Here is a 27,505-nt window from a genome sequence, read left to right on the forward strand (position 1 = left end):
AGTTTTTTCATTGATTTTTAAAAATTATCGAGCATTGCATATTTAGTTGTTACATAATGCATATTTAAGTTTTCGAGTTTTCAAAGTAAAGTTGATGATAATTACAAAAATGTCACTGCATTTTGTTTTAAAATATGCTCTGATCCGTCTGATATTTATAAATGTAAAGTTGAGATTGGTTCTTAGTTTTCTCATGGGTTGTGTTCTCATGAGATCATTAATTCATATATATATATATATATATATATATATATAGAGAGAGAGAGAGAGAGAGAGAGAGAGAGAGAGGACTGTGTTCATGTGCGAACTACTTGTTCAGGAGAGAAGTGAGAACCCATGTCACCAGTCCACGTGTCCAGATATAACAGATCAGAAATACTGATTTTAAAAAAAATGCGGTGACATTTTCGTAAATAATCGAACATTGAAGTGTAAGTAAAATGTATTACAGGTGCAAGTAGCAATTTCATATAGTAAACCTAAGTGCATTATAACTAGTTGCGCCTAATGTTATAATTAAGTGTATCTAGGCCTATGCCTTTTAAAGGCTAAAAAGACTATCAATCAGCTCCCGTAGATATAAAAGGATCCATCCATAGGCCTGGCTGGATATCGTTTGTCCACAAACAAAACAAATCCCATTGTATTCAAGGAGTCAAGAATTTGTTGGGAATTCCGGATCGAAGAAGAAGTATTGCGCTATACACCAGTGAGTGGTATTATTGGACTAATCTTTTGCGGTAAAAGAAAAACTCTGCCACACTTTTCTGGACCCTTTCTTTTTACAACGCTTCTGGAAGCTTAACGTCATTTGCATTAATGCAATTAATTTACTATGGAGTATTATTTACAATCTTAAAATGAATAAAGAAGAAAATAAAAGAAAATTTTCTGGATAATTAAAATTGTCAAGCACAAATTTAATTATATGATATGGAGGATTTAAACATGAAAATGACATACTTTAAGTACACAAATCACGCATCTTAAGAACACAAACAAAACACATTAAGAACACAAATAATGCACCTAAAGTTTTAAAATGGCATACCTAAATATTAGAACTGACACACTTTAAGTACATAAATCATGCACCTAAAGCTTTAAACCCACACACAAAATCACGCAACTTAAGAAGGAAAACCAGACACCTTAAGAAGTAAAACAAGTAAACAACGCACCTAAAGCTTTGGATCGACGCACTTTAAGTTTCAACAAAAACACACTTTAAGCACAAAAACCACGCACCTAAAGAAGGAAAATCACGCATCTTAAGAAGGAAAACCATCAACTTTACGTCCTTAACTACGCACCTTAAGTTTGACCAATATGAAAAATTACCAAATTGTCACAGTATTTTTTTAACCTTTGTTAATCTTGGATTTTGATTTTGGCAAGATCAATGACTCTTCACTCACCACACAACCGCACCTGAGCATACCATCCGCATTTGAATCGTATTATATATGTGTGTGTGTGTGTGTGTGTGTGTTGAGAAAAATATTAGATAGATCATAGCTTGATAATTATTAAGGAAAGGGGTAGGGTGGGCATTTTGGTCTTCGTTTCAATTTATTTTGGATTGTTTGATTTCGTAAAAATGAAACCATTCGATTTAACATTGTAATTCATTTTGGTTCAGTTCGGACTTTAATTCGATTTGAAAATCCCAACAAGATTTTAGTTCATATAAAAAAGGTTTTAATTCATATCTCAAGTCAATAATTTTCTATTATATATTCTATTTGAAAATCCCAACAAAATTTTACTTCCTATAAAAAAAGCTTTATCTTATATCTCAAGTCAATAATTTTCTATTATATATTCTATTTGAAAATTCCGACAAAGTTTTACTTCCTATAAAAACAGCTAGCTTTATCTTATATCTCAAGTCAATAATTTTCTAATATATATTCTATTTGAAAATCCCAACAAAATTCTACTTCCTATAAAAAAAGCTAGCTTTATCTTATATCTCAAGTCAATAATTTTCTAATATATATTCTATTTGAAAATCCCAACAAAATTTTAATTCCTATAAAAAAAGTTTTATCTTATATCTCAAGTCAATAAATTTCTATTATATATGTTTTTATAACAAATAGTAAATAGAGGTAGCTTATATGTCCTACTCATTCATTGAATCATCCCACCAAGACAATAATTCAGTGAATCACTACCTATGTTGAGTCTGCAGCTAACTTCGTTAAGCATTAACTTTTCATATAGGCCGCCAAAGACCTTGTGGCATCTGGTATCCTAATTTACACTCTCACATAGATGATGGGAGTGGTTCGAGCCTCAGGTAGCTATGAATATATAGTTTCCCATTGTCGTAGCAACACATACTTTCAGTATGAAGCTAAAATATAATGGCAAAGCAAACAAATATAATGTTTCATTAATTGTAAAATTTCCAATGAAACAAAACAATTGTTCATCTGATCACAATAAATGAAACATGCTTAAAGGACATATTGCAAATCCAAGTTGATTCAAGGCTTACTAATATAATATATATAATTATACACTAGCATTCATCCAATCAGTTAAATATACAGTACAAATATAAAAATAGATTCCTAATAAGAAGTATATATAAAGACAAAACTTTGGCAAAAGCTTTCAAGGAAATTGCTCATGCTGTCAGCTACATACTATTGATATGGTACGTAGTTTCTATCCATTCCCCTCTCCCTAATAATTATCAAGCTATTATCACTACTACAAAAATAACATTCAATGTCGATCTATCTAATATTTTTCTCATTTCGTATTGTTTCGAAATGTCACATCAAAAATAAAATAAAACCTTGTTAAGAGAGAAAATGAAGTTGAGATTATATCAACTTTGTTTTTCTATTTAATTTTCTTTATTAATTTCATTGTTGCATATATACATGACTATATATTCGATTTTTTTTTTTAATTTGCTGCTAAATCTACATGTACATTGAAAACAACAGTGCGTAAAATTATGTTCCAATGAATATATATGAATATCTGTGACTCACCATGTATGAATATGTTTAAATAAATATTTGCAGGAAATTAAACAGAAGAATTTGTTGGCTACTACACAATAGTTTACACCAACACAAGGTAATTTTTCATTCCTTTTTGCAATAAGACGTTGGCCATCTTCAGGCAATTAGATTCCAAGAAAATTGGCACATTATGTCATGAACCAGGTCTAACTTGCATTGCGGATTATGGTAAAAAATAACATTTAGATTCTGTACTTGCAGTTGATATATTATGTACCTGCAGTTAACTTGCTATACCTATAAACAAATTGAAGACACATAACATGATAAAACAAATACATATCATGATAACTACAGACACAAATTGTTAACTATAGACACAAAATATATTGATTGCAGGCACATAGAATAACATATTTTGTGCGTTTAGTTAACAATTTTTGTGCCTTTAGTTATATATCATGTAATGTATTTGTTTTACCATGTTATGTGTCTTCAATTTGTTTACATGTACAGAAAGTGTTAACTGCAAACACATAATTTTTGGATCAGGATTCACAATGCAATATGAACCCTACTCCATATGGTATAACAAATGAAGAAAATTTATCCCCATTTGTTTCTCTCTTGCGCACCACATATGCGTATAGGGAGAAACTTTATGGTGCTCGAAAGTGTGTCTTGTCTATAAATGTTACAAATACATAGGTGTAGCGAGTTGTAGTGTTGTACCAAGTACGTACTATTAATATAAGTGTTAACAATATATGTAAAATATGTAACATAAGTGTATTTGTATCAATTATGTTATACATAACACTGATGTTAATTGACACGGTATATATTTGAGACTCATTAACACAATATTGCAAAGTCAGCAATTTGCATTAATTATGAACAATCTTGAATGCATATCCCATTTTCTCAATATAGTTATTATTATTTGTATTGGAGAATCAGTGATTATTAAATATATAATTCGTAAATATTCAATTCAATACAATTATAAATAACTATATATACTGTGGGAATAGGATATGCATTCATGATTGTTCTTAATAGGAATTGTTGACTCTGCAATATTATGTTCATGAATTGGTTTGTAATAGATTTTATTTAGAAATTAAAATAGTAAGCATTTCAAAATGAGAGCCGAAGTTGTTTCTTTTTGTTAGACCACACGAGGTGTTCTGAGCAAATCATAACTATAGGAGACACTTTTAAACCTATACTATACTTTGTTTTTGTTAGACCACGATGTGATCTAAGCAGGTCCTAACTATAGGAGACACCTTTAAGTTCGTATCATACTCAGACTAATGTCAGTTCGCACTGAGTTTTTCCATACTCTGGAGTTTGGACTCTTAACCTATCTTAAGGGATAAGAGTGCACGGCCACTCACGTCAACAAGGTTACCAAAGTATGTATTTGGTGCACCACATACATGTACCAACTATGGCTTGAAGCATGATTATGCAACATAATCGTGATTATTATATATATGCCTTGCTAATTAACTAAATCCTCTTATTATATATTGTGTCTTTAATTTTTTATTTTTTACTTTACATTATTTTGTACCATAATGTATTAAATATTGGTGTACAGAACTTTTATAATACCTCAAGAAAACTACCAAAGGAGAAAGTTTTAAAAGAAAAGAAATGTGGAAGCTTAAATTGTCTGAGGGGAAAGATGATCCGTGGCTTAGAAGTGAAAACAATCACACTGGTCGAGTGTATTGGGAGTTCGATCCAAACCTCGGAACAACAGAAGAACAAGAACAAGTCGAAAAACTTCGTGCAAAATTTCACAAAAATCGTTTCGAGATCAAACATAGTTCCGATCTCCTAATGAGAATGCAGGTAACACTTTTTTTTTCTTTATATATATATATATATATATATATATATATATATATATATATATATATATATATATATATATATATATATATATATTCAAATGCAGACATTGCTTCACGTGCAACTGGTGTTAATTAACTAAATATAAGTGCAATTAACTTTCACATATATACATTTTATATAATTAATGATAATTTGTTCGATATACTTTATATTGTTGTTAGGTGCATTCTAAACGCAAATAATAACTAACTCTAAAGTGAACTACTTCTAAACCAAATTTAAAAAGCAAAATCATAAACAAAAAAAAAAAATCATAAATTGTAAAAGGTGGAGAATTTCACTACACTTACATCACGGGATGTACTCTATGATGTTGCTAAGTGCACTCCATAGTGTTATTACTTGTACTTAAAGTTCAAGTTATTTGTCACCTTGTTTTTACCCTCGCTCCATGTTTTAAAGTCGTTATAGGTATTGGATCATATGAGAACAAGTCCGTAGGAAAAAATTAAGAACTAATCACAACTTTACATATGAACGACTCTAATTGATTCTTAGTTCTCTCTTGGTCTCGCATTCTTATTTGATCCAAATATATATATATATATATATATATGGTCAGGTCAGGTGCGGCCGTGCTCTCCCGTGCGGCCTTACGGTTCACACCACTCAATGTTACGAAATACACCCCTCAATGTTAAGAAACACACCGCACAAATATACACTGTGGTGTGTTTCTTAACATTGTGGTGTGTTTCTTAACATTGAGTGGTGTGTGACCGCACGGCCGCACGGGAGAGCACGGTCGCACCTGAACCAAAATATATATATATATATATATATATATATATATATATATATATATATATATATATATATATAATTCTAATTATATGAGAACAACTCCCTAGGTGAGAACTTGTGGACAAATCCAAACCTTTGATCTCGAAGATTTGATGGATGAGAAATCAAGTAAAAAATGAACAGGGTCATTTTCATAAATATTACAATGTTTTGTTTATTTTCAACCATTAGATCTACTAGATCAATGGCTTGAATTTGTCCGCACGTTCTCATCAGCTGGAACATGGTTCTCACCTGATTAAGGACATATACATACATACATACATATATATATATATATATATTTATTGTTATCGTTTTTTTTTTTTTAATTTTTCTTGGATTTTTTCCTTATACGTATAGTTTGAGAGGGAGAAGGCACAAGAAATGGGATTGCAACAAGTGAAAGTTGAAAATGAGGAAGAAATAAGTGAGGAAGCAGTGGTGAGGACGTTGAGGAGAGGGTTGAGGTTTTACTCTACCATACAAGCTGAAGATGGCTATTGGCCTACTGACTATGGTGGTCCGTTATTTCTTTTGCCTTGTTTGGTAATACCCCTTATTAGCTTCCTACTCACATCTCTTTAATTAATTTGTAAATTTATAACTTTAACAAATAAATAAATAAAAAAGCACATGTTATATGGACACACGTCAATATTTTGATATATCCACAATTCCTAATTTTACATAAATTTATGTCTACAAATCCTAATTTTAGATAAATTATATTCTTCAGTTATTATGCATACACTTACTTGAATTATGAAAAACTTCTAATTTTTAATTAGTAATAAAGTTTAAATAATTCACAAGTAAAAGTATAATATAATAACCACAATTTAAAAGAAGAAGAAGAAGAGTTTTTATATAGTAAGATGAGCACCGAAAAGACCATATTCTTCACATTTAATTTATAGGTTATAGGCTTATCAGTGATCGGGGAACTAAATGCAATTTTGCAAGAGGAGCACCAAAAGGAAATCCTCCGCTACATATATAATCATCAGGTAAATAATAAAATTAATTAGTATCTCAGTATTTTTCTTTTATAAAAAATTACATTTTTTGGGGTAAAATTACCAATAACTAATTAGGAAATAAAATTTTGATTTTGGAGTATAATTAATTCAGTAAAATTTAATAATTACATGCAGAATGTAGATGGGGGGTGGGGATTACATATAGAAGGACACAGCACCATGTTCTGTACTGCCCTCAATTATGTGACCTTGAGAATTCTTGGAGAAGAAAAGGATGGTGGAAATGGTGCCATGAAGGAAGCAAGAAAATGGATACTTGATCATGGTGGTGCTACTTTTATTCCCTCGTGGGGAAAAATATGGCTCTCGGTAGTTCTTCTTTAATTTTCATTTTTATCATTGATACGCAAACATTTTTAAAATTTGACTTTACCTTACAAAAAAAAGTTTAACTAAGATTTTATTCTCGATCTTTAACTTCATCCAACTCTAAAAAAAAATGGTAGAAAATTAAAGATTTTTATACAAATAATTAATTACAACAATATAATCACACTTTGGGCCTCTGAATTATTCCACTTTTAAAAATTTAGTACATATTTCTCAATTTGAGCAACTCCAGCCTTTTTTTTTTTTAGCAACTCCAGCCCTTTAGTTGTCCATTGTACAATGCTAGATGACTGAATGCACAATATGGTGAACAATTCAGAGACTGTATTTGTTTAAATTGACACATAAAGGACTAAAATTTCAATAAGTAAAATAATTTAGAAACCAAAAGTGTGATTTTTACTAATTAATATGATATATATTTTAATTTATCCATAATAATTGTTGGTGAACGTAACAAAGTCTACTTTACTTCTCACTACCAGACATAGGGTTAATTTTTCAGTCGTTTCCCAATCGAAAAACCAAAAGTGTCATTAATGTGTTGGGTTGCTGACTTGTTTTATTTTTATTTTTATCTTTTAATTTTGTTTTATTTGTTTGTTTGTTTGTTGTTTTTTTTTTTTTTCGGTTTGTTTTCCCTTTTGAGACTTCATTTTTCATAAAACAAGTTGAATTTAATTTTGAATAAAAGAGCATCATTTGATTTGTATCTTATATCCTTTTATGTTTTTTACATGTTCTATTTACTATTTAATATTCAAACTAAGTATATTCTTTATTTTTTTTAATACATTTTTTAGTTTGAGTTAATTTCTAAAGTGGTCCTCCGACCTTTTTTCTCAAATTGGTCCTATGAGTTTTAATTGCATATTTAAGTTATATTAGTCCTCTGTTAGCATTGACGTCAACTTGGCCTTAAAATGGAGGGGAAACGGGAAATTCAGACCATCTACTCTATTTTAATCATATTACGACTCTATTTTTTTGTGAAGCTTTTTAGTAAAAATTAGGTCTTCCTCTCCTCAAACTACGATAAAAAATATTTCTTGATTATGTTTGTACATCATGTAATGAACATGTAGGTTCCTTAATAAAAATTAGGTCTAACTCAAGGACCAAATATACAATTTCTCCTAATAAAAATTTAACATTTTATGATCATAAATTTCTTTTTTCTTTTTAATACTATTTCTCCTTTTTAAGGCATTCTAATAAGGAAATGAGCATGATATAAAAGAAAATAAAATATTATGATAAAAATGTTAATCTTTTATTTTGAAAAATTGCATATTTGGTCATTGAGTTAGACCTAATTTTTATTAGGGAACCAACATATTCATTACATGACAAACATAATCAGGAAGTATTTTTTATTGCAATTTGAGGGGAGGAATACCTAATTTCTACTAAAAAGCTTAGCAATATGCGAAAATGGAGTCGTAATATGATTAAAATATAGTAAATGAGCTGAATTTCCGGATTTACCCTCCATTTTAATGCTAACTTGATGCCAAATTGCCGATGCTAACGGATGACTAATATGGCTTAAATTTCAATAGTCGGAGGACTAGTTTGGGTACAATTAAAAGTCATATGACCAATTTGAGAAAAGGTCATAGTCGGATGACCATTTTGGAATTAACTCTTTTAGTTTTGAAAACTAACATTTTGTATTTGATAATGTTTTAATATAGTTTTTAAATATATAAATTTTATGCACTAATCGTTAACCAAGTATTACAAAATTAAATTATGAATAACTTTAATCAAATCTTACATAAAACTAACTAGCTTGGTTGGTGTCCTCTCGTCCCTTAAGAAATAAAGGTCGGGAGTTTGAACATCCTTTTGTATGGAAAAATCAAACTGGCTCACATTTTGTCCCTTAATTGGGCCGATCCGATACAAACATGGATTCCTCGTATGTTACGAGTTTAAAGGTGCCTCCGTCACCTCGTGTGGTATGACTAAAAAAAATCTTACATAAAAAGAGATGTGATGTTCAATTAATATATTTTCTTTCAAAGACAAAAATTTGTGTGAGACCGTCTCACGAATAAAATCCGTGAGACAGGTCGTGTCAAAGACAAAGTATAATACTTAATTATACTAGCAAATGCAAATACTAAATCGTGAATAAAATATTCATTTCATCTTTGATCTCACAGTCTCACACAAGTGTAACCCATTTTCAAATTAGCAAACTTGAGTGAAAATTTATTGTATTTTATGCACCAATAAAAGAATCACTTTGTCACCGATATGCATATACACGGTATCAATAAGTAATCTAATTAAATTAAATAAGTTAATAATTGTATTATTTAATCATTTACTATTAAATAGTTATTTTTATATGTTATGGACAATTATGGAATATATATTCTTTATTTTTTTTAAATATATAATGAGCAACAATGCAATTGTTAGGTGCTTGGCGTATATGAATGGAGCGGCAACAATCCTGTTCCCCCAGAACTATGGCTTCTTCCATACATTCTTCCCATACATCCAGGTTCTATATACACTCTCAAACTTCTTCTTTTTCATTCTTTTTTTCTTTTTCCCCTTTTATCTCAGGCTAGTGCAAAACTCTAAATTTGGAATCAAAATTCGCAAAATATTAATTAAATATATGTACTGCATTTGACATTTACAATTTTATATCATATATTTGTGATGGATCACACTTGTGTGAAACCGCCTCACAGACCTTTATTCGTGAGGCGGGTCGGGTCGAATTATGCCAATATGCAAATGTAATACTTATACTAGTAAATGTAATACTAAATCATGAATAAAATGTTTATAATTTCTAAGGGAAAAATGTAATATTTTTTAGGACAAATGTAATACTTTTATTTGACTAGTTTTTTCATGCGCATTGCGCGAATAGGATACTGCCCAATGTTTATTTTTAAATAAGTACTTCAAAGTATATCAATACAAGATTATATATGATATGTTCATGCATATGTAATTGAATGTTGAATTTGTTTATTTAAATTAATAATTTAAAGTATATGAATGCAAGATAATATATGAGAGGTTGATTATAATTGTCACTAAAATAAATGTTTGCAATTTTGTAAAAACGATAGTCTAAATACTTAGTCTAAAAATGGTAGTATAAATAAATACCACTTTTGGTAATAAAAATTTATACATTTTAAATCATATTAATAAAGAAATATGATTAACGTTAATGTGAAGAACTGTGATGTAGTTCAAAAATATTACGGGGTAGTTTCACGCTTCAATTTATTGGGTTATTTGAAGGTTTTCTTGTCAACAAATCCTCCCCAAAGTAGTGAATATGATTTGAAGGTAAGGAATCTTTGCATTGTAGAAAATAAAGACAATATAACCAATGAAATTATATATCTTTTTTAATCTTTTGATAAAGAACAATTTTTATTGTAGAAGATAAAGACATATAACTAATGAAATTATCTCTTTTTAAATTTTTTTTATAATGAATAATTTTTATTGTAGAAAATAAAGACAATATAAGTAACGAAACTATATCTCTTTTTTAATTTTTTGATTATGAATATTTTTTTGAATAAAGACATTGTAAACATTGAATTATAAATTAAAGAAATGCATATGTATTTTTTTGTTGTTGTAATTACTAATTTATTTAATTTAATAAGAATAAGGTAGGGTACTCACTTTTCAATAATATATACTCTAACATACTCGTGGTATATGTTTAACAATTATGTCAACTCTGATTGGATGGGTTCGAACCTAAGAATTTTCTTATAGAAATTAATTAGTAAATTAAAAGTTAAGAGGATATTCCATTACTAAAGTTTATATTAACAGAATGTGGGGTTATTTAAGGAAAGAAAATAATATAATAGGGGTAAAGAAGGAAAATCATAAAAAATTACTAAAATCAAAATAATATGAACCATTTGTTTAAGTAAATAATTACTACCAACATTTTTTTTCTTCTCGTTAGAACCCTAACTTTATTGGCTCTTATTAAAATTGTAGAGTAGATTGTACATAGATGTAAAAGTATTATATTTTTCCTTATAAGTAATGCTACACTTATAAAGGAAAATGTAATACTTTTTACCTAATATTCATCTATTTTCACATTATTCTAATAATTAATATGTAATCCATATATATATATATATATATATATATATATATATATATATATATATATATATATATATATATATATATATATATATATATATATATATATATATATATATATACATATATACATATATATATACATATATACATATATATATATATATATATATATATATACATACACGTACTCAATAACAGAAGATGCATGCAGGTCGCATGTGGTCTCACTGTCGGATGGTATATTTGCCAATGTCATATTTATATGGGAAGAGATATGTGGGCCCAATTAATTCCACCATTTTATCACTGAGGAGGGAGCTTTACAATCATGATTACCACCAAATTGATTGGAACTTGGCAAGAAACCAATGTGCTAAGGTTTGTTTTATTGTTTAAATCCTTGTTTTGTAGCATAAACTTATTTGAATTTCATCTTTGATATGATGGTGTTGGATTTGATGTTTTTTCTTATATTTTTATATTTTAATTTTTTATACCAAGAATCATTTATTAAATAGCAATCATATTTTCATACAAATGCATGACAAATGTACAAATTACATTTCACTTTATAGTATTCCTAGATGTATAGCGCAACTAGTTATAGGGTGAAATTAAACACACATAAAGTACATTGTTCTCATTAAACTTCGATTTTTCTAGTTAGAAATTTCTGCAATTGAAATGATCTATTGCTCGAATAGTAGTTCATCTAAATGGACTTACAAAGAATAATTAGAGTAGTTTATTGCTTCCATTCAAAAAATTATAATCAGAGAAGCTAAGTAAGTGCCTAATAAGAGCAAGGTGATTGGAACGATTCACTACTCTAATCATAGAAATTTTTAATGTAAAGAAATGTGATTATTAGATTAGTTTATTGCTCCAAGTGTAGAAATTTTGATTGGATGAGTAAGAATCTAGTTAGAACAGTTCCATTAGTACAATCCAATTGTTCCAATCTTATTGTTACTAGCTCAATTTCACTCCTCTACCAAATAAATGAATATAAAAATGCTCAAGAATTGATGCCACCATCTACAAGTAATATGTCATAGTCGTCACAAGTAATAAAAATCGTGATGGAGTGCATTGTGCAATTAAATGATATGATTTTATAATTTAATTGTCAACTAATCACAATACATTGTGTTAGGTAGAATATATAACTATTATTACAGAAAATATATGAATCATTTTTCACCAATTAGGCTATCATAGACTATTCTTACTTGGTGACTACAAACAAGAGTGACCGTTTGGACGAAATCAAACCACTAAAGCACACGACACAAAGCAATTGAGAGTTACAAATAGCATATATATATCTGCAATGTTTTGCAGGAAGATTTATACTATCCTCACCCAGCAATACAAGACATTCTGTGGGATTGTCTGCACAACATAATTGAGCCTCTTCTAAATAAATGGCCATTCAATAATCTGAGAAAAAAGGCACTCACCCTTGTAATGGACCACATTCAGCATGAAGATGAAACCACTAATTATGTTTGCATTGCGGCTGTCAACAAGGTAATCCATTATATTGCTTCTTATTATACATTGCAAATTAAATTATAGATTGTATTTATTTTCCTATCTTTAACTCAATAATAATTTATAACTAACTTAGAATTAGTAATTTAATTATCAGAATCATAATATAGTTAGTCCCATTGCATAAAGCTACTATCTTTTAGTTTAATTAGAAAAAGATCTTAGGTCCAAATCTCCCTGGCATCCAAATATTTCCATTTCTTATTCGGCCAATATCCATGAAAATATTTGGCGGCCAAACTACATGTTGAACAAAAATATAAAAATATATAAATGTGTAATTTTTTTTAAATTTTTAATTGAAATAAAATACAGGTCTTAAACATGATTTGTCGTTGGATAGAGGACCCAGACTCATATGCAGTCAAACTTCATCTCTCAAGAATTAAGGATTATCTCTGGCTAGCAGAAGATGGCATGAAAATGAAGGTAATTATTATTATATTATATGTGTGTTTCTAAATAAATTCAATTTTTATTAAAGTTGTGATTAATTAATTATGATCATAATACTGTGAATATAATATCTTCTTTTTTTAAAAAAAAGTGTCACTCTAGTGGTCAAATAACTATGTACTAGTATATAGTTATTTGACCATATGCACATAGAATGCACAATTTTGAATCTAATACAAGTTAAATAACAATTTTTTGATCATATGCACATAGAATGCACAATTTTTTGATCATATGCACATATACAAGTTTAGATCAATAATCTCTGGTCCTCCCTCTATCACGGCTATGTTTGGCAAACCTAGTTGAAAATGTAGCTGAAAGTTAAAAAACTATGAGCTAGAAGCTAAAAACTGAAAATTTGTTAAGCTAGCTGATTATGCTTAAAAGTGTTTGGTAAAATTAATTTTTTGATAAGCTGATAAATGTAAAAAGACTAGAAAGGACATCTTCATAAAATTTAAATAGGTTTATTTACATATTAAAATTTAACATTTTGAAATGAAACTATTAGCACAATCATGATTTAGCATCCCATAACGAAGTAGCAATATTGTCCTTCATTTAAAAAAAATAATATTAGATAATCAATTGTAAAAAAAAAAAAAGTAATAATAATAATAATATAATATAGGATATATAAAAATATAGGAGAAGAGAAAATGCCAAAAAGATTTTAATTGGGAGGGTAAAAGATGTCATTTATTTAAAATAACAAGGATAAAAATGAAAAAAAATAGGAAACTACTATCTTATTTTTAAAAAATTGGGCGAAATTAATTTATTCTTTACTTTAACCAATTGTACATATTCAATTACCACTATACCCCTAAACTTTTCTCCGCAATTTTAAGAGATATTTTTTATTAAATTATATGAAAACTTTTACAGGGCATGCATTTGGTTGAAGAGAATTATAATTTCAATCCTACTTAATTTTCACCTAATGTCAAATACAACTAAATTTCTTCGTTTGGTTTGAGGAAATTGCAATCCCACTGAATTGCAGTTCCTTCATTTTCATGGAATTAGAATCATATGCCCCCCCCTCCCCCCCAGGATTTTAATTCCATGGATTTTAGGAAGACAAAAGATAATCCTTAGACAAAATTACCCCTCCATTTTTTAACCTAAAATTGATGTCTGGCCTTCCCTTCTAAATTATAGCGTGTATTATTCTTTGACTTCCCTTTGTGTATGTTCATTTAAATCTTTATATGCAACAATTATTCAAAATTTGCATTCTTTATATGCATTGTTTATATACAACAACGTTCGTGTATGTTCATTTGAATTCTTTATATGCAGAACTCTTCAAAATTTTTATTCTTTATATGTAACAACTCTATCAATTTGTGAATTAATTTGACAATTATAAATAACAACAACAACAACAAGAATGGCATTTTGGACTTTATACTACTTATTCACTCTCAATCCTCATGTATACCAAACATTGGAATTGAAATTCCCAGTAATTTTATTCCTGCGAACCAAACATTGTAATTTAAACTCTCACTTTATTCCCGCATCATTCTTTTCCCATGGAATTGCAATTCTTTTCTCACCCAATTCTTTCCTCACTCAATTCTTTCCTCCCAACCAAACGGCCCGTTATGGTGCGTGCTATCAATCACACAAATGTAGCACATTTTATTGGGTATTATTGATATCAATGTTGACAGCACTCAGTCCAATCTGCTAGGTGGCAACAGTTTTCGTCTTTTGTGTTAGATTTAAGTACAACATTTGTTATTAATTTGAATTAGTGTATATACTGTTATTGAAAAAAAAAAAAAACAATGATATAAAAACAGGCATATAACGGATCGCAATTGTGGGATGTTGATCTCGCCGTTCAAGCAATTCTTGCAACCAATCTTTCTGATGAATATGGCTCAATGCTTAGAAAAGCACACTTCTTCATCAATGTCTCACAGGTTTCATTTTTCATTTTTTCTTTTGCTCCACAACTTTCATTTCTATTCTTCAGTAACACATGTTTTTTCTTCTTTTTATTTTTTTCTTTTTATAAATAATTTATAGGCTCACTAAACATGATGGCTATTCAAAATTTGTTTTGTAGATCAAGGAAGATTGTGGTATCAACCTGAGCTCCTGGTATAGGGATAGTACTAAAGGTGGATGGACCTTCTCCACACTAGACCAGGGATGGCCGGTTTCCGATTGCACTGCAGAAGCCCTAGAGGTCAGTTTCTAAGAGTGTTTGGAAATCCAAAAAATGATTTCCAGAAATCATTTTTCAACGTTTTCTGTATTTGGGATGGCTAGAAGAGAAAGTAGAAATCAATGGAAAATAGGGATGTGGTCAATAAAAAATAGAGGAGATTTTGGGAAAATGACTTCCCTTTTTCTGGGGGGAAGTCATTTTCTGCAATTTGCAGTAGTTGAGGGGATTTTCGAAAAATGACTTCCCTTTTGTGGAGGGAAGTCATTTTCTGTGTGCAGTAGTGGAGCAGCCAATCACCCCCTCCTTGCCGCCGCCGCCACCACCACCATTGTATATTTTAAAATTTTAAAATTAAAAATAATTATGCTCATTTTTCAGAAAATGAACCAAACACATCAAGACAATTTTCTAGAATGTAACCAAACACTAGAAATGAAAATGTTTTATAGAAAATGACTCATTTGCCTGAAAACATTTTGCAGAAGTCATTTTCTTAGTTTCCAAACTTACCCTAAACAACAACAATAACAACAACGACAAGTGAAGAGTATAACCATCCCATCCATTGCAAATTTTGAGATGACAAGTGAAGAGTATAATCATCCCAAGTATTGCAAATTTTGTCAAAATTTTAATTTTTGTAATTTATACCAACTTGTTTGCAATCTTATTTTTGTTTAATAAGAGAGATTTTTGTTTTATTTTTGAAATTTGTACGTCAATTTAAACACCTTGATTGTAACATTACTTGGTCAAGCGGCATAGCTGTACAGTGGCCCTCTCAAGTGAGAGGTCACAGGTGGTTCAGTAGGTTGAGAAAGTATGTATGAACAGATACTACATTATAACAGAGTCAATAGTGTTCAAAAAAAAAATCTTGAATTGGAAAATGTTACAATATCTCACATAAGAATGTCAACAGAAAGTAGGCCGTGCTCGTAGATTTGTACTGATTGTACATCCAACCACTTACACAACTTATAAAAAATAACAAATATATTTACATTACTTTTTTAATTTAAAAATACTACATTTTTACATGAGTAATGTTATATAACCCTAAAATCTTCCCTCTCAATTTTCAATCCTGATGTGATGTGACATATTTAATTGAATTATTATTTATTTTTAAGTAAAAGTGTGAGGTCAGCTAATTATGACATTCAATGAATATAAATCATATCATTGGGAAAATATTAAGAAAATTTTATAAGGGGTAAATAACTTTTTTCCTTTTTACCTTCAGTATTACATACCTTTCATCTTAAATATAATGTATATAAATGATTTATTGAGAGTGATTAACTTGGATTGAGTTCAGGCAGCATTAAGGTTGTCAAGAATGCCAGATAATGTTGTTGGAAAAGCAATAGAACCTAGTAGGTTATATGATGCTGTCGATTTGATTCTCTCCCTACAGGTATACACAATACCTTAATTGAGTTTAATTCTTGATCTAAAATTAACAGATTGATTAATACCTCATTATATAATTGTTTTTTTTTAATCGTGCAGACTAACAGTGGAGGTTTTTCAACATATGAGCTTCCGAGATCTTATCAATGGCTAGAAGTACATAAGACAACAAAATCTTAAATGCATTTATCAATTAAGTTAACATAGTACGTATTTCTTAATTAGCTCATGCATGTTCCTCCTAATTGCAGATGCTTAATCCATCCGAATCACTTGGAAAAATCATGGTTGAATACCCGTAAGATCAAATCATTCACCATAGAGTATTAATTAAATAATATTTAAAAGTGGTTACTCAGTCAGTTCAAACTCAATTTAATTAGTTTAGAACTAATCTAATTCTAGACTTAACACTGGTCAAGTATAGCCCTACCTATGGCACCACTAATTGTATTATTGTCATTGGACTTTCTTTTTCTAATGTACCATTTATGATTTAGTCGGATTGTTAAATTTAATTGACAATATATAGATAGATTAAAGAAAATCCTTAAATAGCATTGTCTGTACTTGAGAATTAGTGATTGATAACTAAATACAATTGTACAACTATGAAATTATATTTAAATTCATAAAAAAAGAATTGTCTTACATCTGCAGGTATGTGGAGTGCACCAGTTCAGCAATCATAGGACTAAAATGTTTCACAAAATTGCATCCTGTCTACCGAAGGAAAGAAATAGAAGCATGCATTAACAAGGCTCTCACTTTCATACTAACCATCCAACTCCCTGATGGCTCATGGTTTGTAATTGTATACAAATATATATCTAATAAAATTTTGAATTTCTAGATAAATAATGATAAGTTATATATTTAAAAAAGGATTAACAGACTGTTTGGTAGACGGTAGTTGTACAACTATATATAGCCTAATTCTTAGTGGAGCATAATTATATTGTTTGGTTGGAATGAATTGCAATTTTTACTTTATTCTCACCATATTCTTTTTCCACGGAATTACAATTTCCCCCCCTAATTTTTTCCTTCATTCCAACCAAACGCCATGTAATTAAAAGGTATTACCTAGTGATTATTATTATTATTATTATTATTGTTGTTGTTATTATTATTATTATTATAGCTCAGTTTTTCATAAAAATAAAATTGAAATTTGTAATAACTTATTTTAATGGAAGGTATGGATCTTATGGAGTGTGCTACACTTATGGGACATGGTTTGGTATAAGAGGTTTGGTTGCGGGGGGGAACACATATGAGACTTGCCATAGCATTAGGAAAGCTTGTGATTTCCTACTTTCTAAGCAAATCCCTTCTGGTGGTTGGGGAGAAAGTTATCTTTCATGTCAGGACAAGGTAATATCTTTTTTTTTTCCTTTAAATATTTATTTAGGGTAAGATATTTTAAAAAGTTTTCTCACAATAGTTTTATTTCTTTAAACGATAGCAACCTGATCAGAGATTTTTGTGGAGTTTTTACACATTTGAAAGAGAAGGTGACTAAGTTGGAGGGGAGAAAATAGAAGAAAGAAAAAAAAAATTGCACGGCGGGTACATGTTTTTTCTTATGCAAATTTTTTGTGGGCCCTACAATTGAAGAAATTAAAAACTAACTTTTTCTGGAACGCATTTTGCCCACCAGGCTTGCTCAACCCTCTGGGAACGTTAATACTCTTTTTTAATACTTTTTTTTTCTTTCCTTTTTTTTTCTCCCTCTTTTTCTCTCCCCTATCCTTCCTATGTGGAAAAAAAAAATACCTAACAAATACATGAGCTATTCAAATAACCATTGATTTAATTATTACAGTTAAGGTAACTTTGAGAGGGGTTTGAGCACCTTTTGAAGCAATTTTGCACAAGTATTTTGATCTCTCTACATAAAATTGATTCTACAACCTACTTATACTATATTTTGATTTTTTTTCTTTTGTATTGTTAATACACCTCTTTTTTTCCTTTATTATTTTTATAAGTTTTTACAAGAGTCTTATTTAATTTGTTTCTTCTTAATTATTTTACATAAATATGCTATTGGAGAATAGGTATATACAAATATTGAAGGTAACAAATGGCACATTGTGAACACTGCATGGGCTATGATGGCTCTTATTGAAGCTGGTCAGGTAATTTTAATTTGTAAATAAAATTGGGAGATAAGATTTTTATAAATAATCACTAATGTTTTATTTACAAACATTTCAATGTCTCTTTCTATTTACAGTAGTAGGCATGATATCTTTTAGTTATTACAAATTTTTATGTAAGATATATTGAGCACAAAATAAATTATTTTCATATTTTGTCCCACAACTATTAGGTCATTTTTACATTGATCCCAAGATTTTCTTTCCACATTTAGTATATTGTTTGTTGCATTTGGTTCTTTAATTTAATTGTAACTAAACCCCTACAAATGACACTTTTCTCCATTAATTATCCCTATGTGGCTATTTTTAATTAAACTCATTAACTATTCATGTAGACATCCAAAATCTTTAAAAATGAGGGTTTGTTTGTTTGTTTGTTTGTTTTAATAGAATATAAGTTAAATCTCATAATGTCATTATTATTCTTTTATTTCAATTTAGTATACAAAATAGACAAGATAATTTTTCTCAATTTTCATTTTTGGACATGTAATTAAGATTTGAAAGCGAGAATTAGGATAACTTATCTTATTTATTTTGTATGTTGGGTTAAATATGAACAGTGTTATTGAATGATTTAGCTAATATTTATATTTTAAAAAAAATCTCATTTTTTAGAGTTTTGGATGCCAACCGTATATAGCTAATGGATTTAGGTAAAAACATTTATAATTGAGGAGAGAAATAAACTATATTATTATAATTCAAGAAGAAAAGGCATCATTTTTTCCAAAAATAATTATAATGTGTCATATTTACAATTTGCAATTATAATGTTTCTCTCCAAAAGTGACAAGGTTTTTAAATTGGCTAAAATGGAAATATAATGCATTCTAACTATTTTTTACCAGATGTTTGGTCAAAATTGAAGGATTAAATGTGGCAAAAAAAATTACAAATTATGCATTTTTAAATGTGGTAAAAGTAATACTTAGGGATCACATGTTACAAAGATGTAATAATTGTGAGACAAAAATTTAAATTAATTGACACAAAATCTATGTATGAGATTAATTAATGCATAAAAAAACAATTATGGTTAGTATACACTGTGCACATTTTTTTTACCACTTTTGTTTATTGATGTAAGGCCAAGAGAGATCCCATCCCACTCCACCAAGCCGCTAAAGTGTTAATCAATTCCCAAATGGAAAATGGAGATTTTCCACAACAGGTGATTTTATTTTATTTTATTTCATTGTATTTATTTGCATTTTCTGCATCTATCTTAATAATTCTTGATATTTCTTGGAGTTGAGTATGATGTGTATATTATGATGGACCTTGTATATGACAACAGAGTATTATGGGAGCATTTAACGAGAATGGCATGATAAGCTGCTCTTCCTACAGAAATATTTTTCCCATATGGGCCCTTGGAGCATATCTAAATCAAGTATTGCTGCCACCAAAAACATAATTATGTACTTATTTAGAACCCATGCATTAAATGTCTAAAATGTGTGTGAAGCGTGTAATAACTATAATAAATGTTTGCGCTTCGAATGCCTTTTCCACATAATTTAAATAGATAAGATAGTGTGAAATTTGACTTTGTATTTTGCAAGGATTGTGTCCACATTATCTTTTATATATATATATATATATATGTATATATATATATATATATATGTATATATATATATATGTATATATATATATATATATATGTATATATATATATATAATAAAACTAGATGTTTTGGTCACAAAATTTGGCTCCAATTTCTGCCCAGCAAATACGCCACCGTTTGGTAAAAGACTCTTGGAATGGATACATTGAATTATCATATTTATTGACTCATGGAATGGATACATTGAATGATCATATTTATTTTATACGGCTAAATGATGTGTAGCAAAAATGAGATGGTGAGTGTACAAGTGTGAAATGTCGTTCCGTTGAGGAATGCGGGTTATGGCACACAATATGCAATCACAAAACTAGGCACTAGTACAAGGAAATCAACAAGAAGCTAAGCAAATGACAACAAGGTAGAACAAACACATATAAACAATAGATAAATACAAAATAAAGAAATAAGACTCAAGTTAAGGGCATTACCATCTAGATGCTTTAACACTTAAGGTTGGGGGAAGAATATTTTACCTAGGGTCTTGAGGCAAGCACAAATGAATCATTGCCAAAACAAGGATCAGAACAAGGATTGCCCCACTTCCGTGGTGTAATGAGTAGAAAATGTCTAGGGCTCAACCATGGGTCAAAACCGAGTTCAAAATGCTCAAAACGAGCTTAAATAGTGAGCAAAGCAGGTGTCATACGGCCAGGTAAACGACCGTTTGTGTGCCGGTATGCCTCCCCTATGGAACATCCTTTTCTACTGTAATTCGGCCTAAAACCTCCGGCCTAGCATACAGCCGTTTGTGTGGTCGTTTGCCTCCTCTCCAGAAACTGCATTTCCGAACTCTGTGCAGCTACTTTAATTAAGCTTTTCTACTGTAATTAAGCTTTTCTTCATTCTCCTACATAGCAACCTCTTTCTTCTCAGAATTAAGAATTGCCCCCAGGTTCTATGGAAGTTGTATATTCAATGATAAAATAAACAAAGTCTACCTCTTATATAGAGGTTACAAGCAGAGAAGGAAGGAACAGTTACAACAACCTATAAAAAACATCAAAATAGAACTACCAGGACCTATTCTTTCACACGCCCCCGCAAGATGGAGGACCCATTGGAAACTCCAATCTTGTCCCGAAAATAAGTAAAGAGGTGCCGCCCAAGAGGCTTAATGAATGAGTTCACAATTTGAGCTCACAGAAAATCAACACGAGTGTATACACAATATCGCATGTGTGCACATATGAACCTAATTAAAAACAAGAACAACAGGCAAGGACTTGACATAAATGACGACATGTACACTAACAAATTAGCAGTCCACACGATCCCCAATTCAATGCACATTACAACCAATATACTTTGGTTAAATGCATGTGCACACTGAAATAGAAGTGCACACTGAAATAGAAGTGCACACATACACAACCCTGGAATGCACATATAACACCATAATTCAATGCACACATACCACATAACTTAGTCCCCAGATGCACACAAATATGAAATTAAAAGTACACAATCCTACCAAAAAATACTATCCTACCAGAAAATACAATCCTACCAAAAATATATCTCCTAAAATCATGCATAACATCCACAATTAATAATATTAGGATTCTAACAGCACAAAAAATTACCCATTTATCCCACCATAAATATATGTAAATAAATAATTCAACATATTTAAAAAATCATGACCATACACAAACCCAAGATCAAAGTAGGGATGTCACCAGAGTGGGGCGGGACGGGGAGTATACCTCATCCCGTCCCCGAAACCCACACACATCCCCGTCCTCGTCCCCACTCCCTACGGGGATGAGAAATCTTCCCCCATCCCTACGGAGAATTTCACCGTCTCCGATCAAACTTTAATTAAATTAGTTTTTTTTTTGTTTAAATAATAGTCAAACTAGTATAATTTACAATATTTACGTTAAAAAAATTTGAATATTAAAATTTTGATGTTTAGAATGGTTAAATCTTCAATAATTCTCAATAACAATCAAAATGTCAAATATATTACCGAGTATTTAATAGTTTCCATACAAAATATAACACATCCAATATTCAAATTCAATATAACATATGTACAACCTTAATAATAATAATAATAATAATAATAATAATATTATTATTATTATTATTATTATTATTATTATTATATTTAAAAAAAATCGGGGATGGGGCAGGGCGGGGAGCTGAGGGGCATCTCCATCCCCATCTCCGACGGGAAATTGAAAACATTCTCATCTCCGCCCCCGTTGTTTGAATTTTTTGTTGGAAAATAGCACTAAAAATGCATTTTAAGTGGTCATTTTGTGGTATAAATATATGTGGGTCCACTTTCAATTTTGGGTCGGATCAAAGTGGATTCAGGTTCTTCGTTCTTAGACGAAGAGATTGATATATTATACGCTCAAAATGGATAATGGGTGAATGAGAAATTGATTCTCAAAGTAGACCCATTTGAGATGGAATTCAAGTGTGGAAAAGCTTATGTAGCTTTGTCCCACATTGGTTTGGAATGAACCTTTGCACCACTATATATACAAGAGTCCTTTTAAGACTAAGTAACTTGTATAGCATAGAGGCTCTCTCTCGCGCGCAGGGGGGGTGCAAATCAAATCCCAAAATGAGTTCGAAAGGCTTAAACTCGTGTGCGCGGGCACGAATAAGTTATGCCACATTTTCGAACGAGTTTTCCATCTCAGTCCACATGAGATCGAACTGATCTCTCGTTCGAGACAGTAAAAGAGCTGACCTCTCGATGTAGTTCGATGTCTCGCGAACGGAGTCGACCTCTCGCGTGCGAGTGCGATGTCGCGCAGCCCGTGTTGGCGCGCGCATCCCTCTCGATGTAGTTCGATGTCTCACGAACGGAGTCGACCTCTCGCGTGCGAGTGCGATGTCGCGCAGCCCGTGTTGGCGCGCGCATCCGATGTCTAGCAAAAGAGCTAACCTCTCGAGGTAGTTTGATGTCTCGCGAAAGGAGTCGACCTCTCGCGTGCGAGTGCGTTGTCGAGCAGCCCGTGTTGGCGTGCGCATCGGATGTCTCGCAGCATGCGATGCTTGATGTCTCGAACTAGCGCTGCTGATGTCTCGAAGGTACGTAGACGCGCGCCCGATGTTCGCGCACTGGGCGATGTCTCGTACCACGACTCTAGTGACCTCTCGAGAGCAACGTTTGACTTACTGTGTCTGTTCAGAAATGACTCTTGGTATTACGAAATTAATATGATTAATTCCAATCATTTTTTTTTCAGAGTTATTTCTGTTATAATGGACTAGTGAGTGGATATAAATATTTCGCTAGTGGAAGGAGGTTTCACATGGGAAGTTAAATGTCAAATTTAATGCTATGATCCCATCCTTCACTATATATATTTGTTGTGAGCAGCAGGTTTTAAAAAACACAAAAAAAAAACACAAGCATTACACACGGCATATACACTGTTTTCTCCTCAAAACCCTGCTCACATTTCCTTCAAGCCATCTGCGTTCATCCCACGGTTTAGTTCGCCGGGCTCCAAGTTTGTGTGCTCAAACGCAGGAGTCGTAGTACATTTTATCCTGGGAAACCTAGGACGCAACGTTCTAGCACCTCGGGAAGCGGCAAATAAGGTTTTAAGGAAAGTGGCAACGCGACTCGTATTTACAACCACCCTAGTTCGTGCAGTTCAACCCGTCGTCCTTCAAGGCCACTCAACCCATCGTGGTATCTTCTTCTTCAACTTGTAATTTTTTAATCCTACGTGGATTATCTCTCTTTCCTTGTAATTTGTCTTAGTTATCGTTTTCCAATTTCCTTTGTATTTCCGATTGTCGGAGGAGTTTTCTCCAACATTTTACCCATCCCCGTCCCTGTTGGATGGGATCAGGGATCCCACCAGAGACGGGAAAAATTGACATCCCTAGATCAAAGTCTAGGATTTGTCTTCATTGTTCTCATTTGAATATATATATAGTTGTCATTACCAGGCCATTTTACTATTTTTAGTTCTACACTTATAAATTTATGTGAAAATTTTAAAAACTTAGTTACTATATTTGAATATTTGAACAATTTATGTTTTAACATAACTCGTGAATTTTATTATGTATAAATAATTTAAATAATACTATTAGTTTTTAAAATTTTTAATAAAATAATAAGTGGTGTGTACTTGCATTATAGAGTGGGGTGGGTCAATAAAGTATAAGGTGAATGAGTGAAATCAGGTGGTAGATGTAGTCATCCCCTATCCACCACCAATCCATTGCCATCCCTAGTTGCCTTGGGGTGGCGGTTGACAGCAGAGGGTGGCAAGCTGCTAAAGAAGTGTAAAGGAGGGAGTTTGGCGGTTGATTGTATTCCCGGACTTGTTTTGCAATGTTGAGTGTTGTTAGTGGCTTGGCGGGAGACTCTAACTACTATATATCAAGGGCACAAAGTTTTAGGACAAAAAACTTAACTGAGTTTTTATACAAATGGGGGTGTTACATTTTGGAGAAATTTTTCTCCTGCAACACCCCCTGCTGCTGTCAGGATTCAAAAAAAAAAATAAAAATAGATAGTCACGCATAGCCAATCAACAGCGAGAAGAGATGCTTTTTTTTTTAATTTGTTTGTTTTTATTGTTTTAAATTTTTTTTTAAAATAAAATATGTAATATATTTTTTAGAATTAAAGTTTGAATGATTTAATTACAATTAAAATAAATAGAGAAACAATAAAAATTAATTTAATTATATGTAGTTATCATTTTAATTATGGTTATTTAAATTAATTTTCATTACAATTATAAATTTATAATTCAAATAAATAAAGAAATATTTAAAATATAAGATAGTTATGGAGGATCCACAAAAAACTAGAAAAAAAAAACTTAAAACTAATGGGAAGAAGGGTTTTTAGGATTGAGTGAGATAGTGGATGATGATGTGGATGCTTGGGCCCACAAAAAACTTGAGAAAAAATTCAAACTATTGAGGAAGGCCAAGGGGAATGGAAGGCAATCATTATACCCTGCACCACGGTGAAAATAGCAATGTGCATCGCATACGTAAAACGATATCGTTTCGGTGTTAGTGGACGCGGACGCGAATAACTCCAGGGAATTCATTATCTATAAAACACATAATCATTATCTAGAATACACAGAACGTTTGCCTATAATACACATAATGTTTGCCAAGAATATTTACACAAAATACACAGAATCATCCTCCTAACATTTGAATGCACAAACACATCACAACATGTGTTAATAACATGAATACACAGAATATTGACACAAAATACACAGAACTCATCATTCTAAGCATTCGAATGCACAAACACATCATAACATGTGTTACTAACATGAATACACATAACGGTTGCATAGAATACACAGAACGGTTGTCTAGAATACACAGAATGATTGCCTGGAATACACAGAATATTAACATAAATACAGAGACCGGCTGAAATGGGAAACATGATTTCCAAAAAAACGGACGATTAGTTTACAATACTCAAAACGACGTCGTTTAGATACGTGATGAACATTGCTACGTGCACCATGGTGCACGGTATAATTTGCCAATGGAAGGCTGTCCACTTCAGACATCATCATCTTCACTAGTAACAGTTACCTGCAATTAGTCTTTTCCATCTAGCTTCTCCATTAGTCAGAGAAAGATACTTGACATACAGTTATCTAACTAGGCTTGGCATTTGGACCGTAGGGCATGTTTTTATCCCTTTATTTTCATATGGCTGGCTTGTAGTCTAATTGTAATATTTAAAGAGACTTGGGCCTTAAGAATATAACATTATTATTATTATTATTATTATTATTTTGAAACGATAATATTATTCATTTTTTCCCATAATTTTTCTGCATTTAACGGTTTGCAACCTTGATCAATTAAACCTAGTTCTTATACCGTGGACATGGTTGAAAAAATCGCTAGGCGCTCCCTAGACGCTCGGGGAGCGCCTAGCGCCTAGGACGCCTAGCCGGGGATTAATCGGCGCCTAGGCGCCCGTGTATTATTTTACTTTATTTTTTATTTTTTAAAAATTTGTTTAAGTATTTTTAATTTTTTACATACTAATAATTATAAATTATATAATACTTTAATAGTTAATACTAAAATATTAAATACTAACCTAAAAAATATCTAAAGTTTGTACAATTTAGGATTATTTCACTCAAAACGATGTTATTTTGAGTGAAATAACCCATTTAAAAAAAAAGAACAATAGTTAATCGACCGACTAGAAGGCCTAGTCGATGCTTAGTCGGTCTAGTCAACGCCTAGGCGGTCAGCGCCTAAGCGGCCTAGGCGGTGCTTTGGCGGCCTAGGCGGAGCTTAGGCGGCCTAGGCGGTCGCCTAGCCGGCTAGCCGCCTAGACCACCATTTAATGTGATACGCTAGGCAGTCAACCAGCGCCTAGCGCCTAGGCGGGGATTAATCGGCGCCTCGGCGGGATTTTTGCAACACTGACTGTGGACCAAGGTCACAAAATGACGTCGTTTCAATAAGTGAGAGAAACGGCTTCCGTATATTTCCGTAATTGATACTATAGTTCATCTCAAATGATACTACAATTGTGTTGAACTGATACTGCAGTTGTGTTGAATTAATACTGAATTTGTGTTGAACTGATACTGAAGTTGTGTTGAACTGATACTGCAGTTGTCGGAGGCCGTTTCATCTGTCTAGAACTGCAGTTGTGTTGAACTGATACTGCAGTTGTGTTGAAAGGGAACTGCAGTTGCGCGGAATGGAGACAGTTTCATCCGTCTGTTTTCATTAATCAAAACAACATCGTTTTGTCACTTGGACCACAATGCTTGGTGGACCGCGGTCCACAGTAAAATTTGCAAATTAAAACCATCATAGTTAAGTAACTATACATATAATATGAAATCATAATATAAAAAGTATAAGACATCTTTGAAAA

General features: G+C 31.2%; 1 protein-coding gene across 4 annotated transcripts; it reads left to right on the forward strand.

Annotated features, from left to right (window-relative positions):
- Window positions 1-2,400: 2,400 nt before the first annotated feature.
- Window positions 2,401-20,544, forward strand: LOC116013826 (cycloartenol synthase-like). Of its 4 annotated transcripts, XM_031253766.1 has the most exons (20): window positions 2,414-2,668; window positions 3,048-3,102; window positions 4,597-4,853; window positions 6,063-6,248; window positions 6,620-6,709; window positions 6,857-7,051; window positions 9,506-9,590; window positions 11,409-11,575; window positions 12,542-12,730; window positions 13,070-13,183; window positions 15,028-15,150; window positions 15,297-15,419; window positions 16,723-16,821; window positions 16,917-16,973; window positions 17,069-17,115; window positions 17,478-17,621; window positions 18,017-18,194; window positions 18,881-18,961; window positions 20,076-20,159; window positions 20,286-20,544. In XM_031253766.1, exons 3-20 carry the CDS (start codon window positions 4,653-4,655, stop codon window positions 20,403-20,405), a joined length of 2,283 nt encoding a protein of 760 aa, XP_031109626.1. In that variant the 5' UTR covers window positions 2,414-2,668; window positions 3,048-3,102; window positions 4,597-4,652; the 3' UTR covers window positions 20,406-20,544. The 4 variants fall into 4 exon arrangements, with proteins under 4 accessions (XP_031109627.1, XP_031109628.1, XP_031109626.1 ...); XM_031253767.1 differs by lacking the exons at window positions 20,076-20,159; window positions 20,286-20,544 and adding an exon at window positions 18,286-18,389 and having other exon boundaries at window positions 2,401-2,668; window positions 18,881-18,962; XM_031253768.1 differs by lacking the exons at window positions 20,076-20,159; window positions 20,286-20,544 and adding an exon at window positions 18,646-18,697 and having other exon boundaries at window positions 2,401-2,668; window positions 18,881-18,932.
- The last annotated feature ends 6,961 nt before the right edge of the window (window positions 20,545-27,505 follow it).

Source organism: Ipomoea triloba, chromosome 3, assembly GCF_003576645.1.
Source record: "Ipomoea triloba cultivar NCNSP0323 chromosome 3, ASM357664v1".
In the NCBI taxonomy this organism is placed as follows: domain Eukaryota; kingdom Viridiplantae; phylum Streptophyta; class Magnoliopsida; order Solanales; family Convolvulaceae; genus Ipomoea; species Ipomoea triloba.

Bases quoted from the DNA above. Each gene is read 5' to 3' on its own strand.
- LOC116013826 (XM_031253766.1), top strand. From the start codon at position 4,653: ATGTGGAAGCTTAAATTGTCTGAGGGGAAAGATGATCCGTGGCTTAGA. The intron at 7,052-9,505 runs GTAGTTCTTCTT...TGCAATTGTTAG, and splicing joins GGGGAAAAATATGGCTCTCG to GTGCTTGGCGTATATGAATG. The intron at 17,622-18,016 runs GTTTGTAATTGT...TTTTAATGGAAG, and splicing joins CAACTCCCTGATGGCTCATG to GTATGGATCTTATGGAGTGT.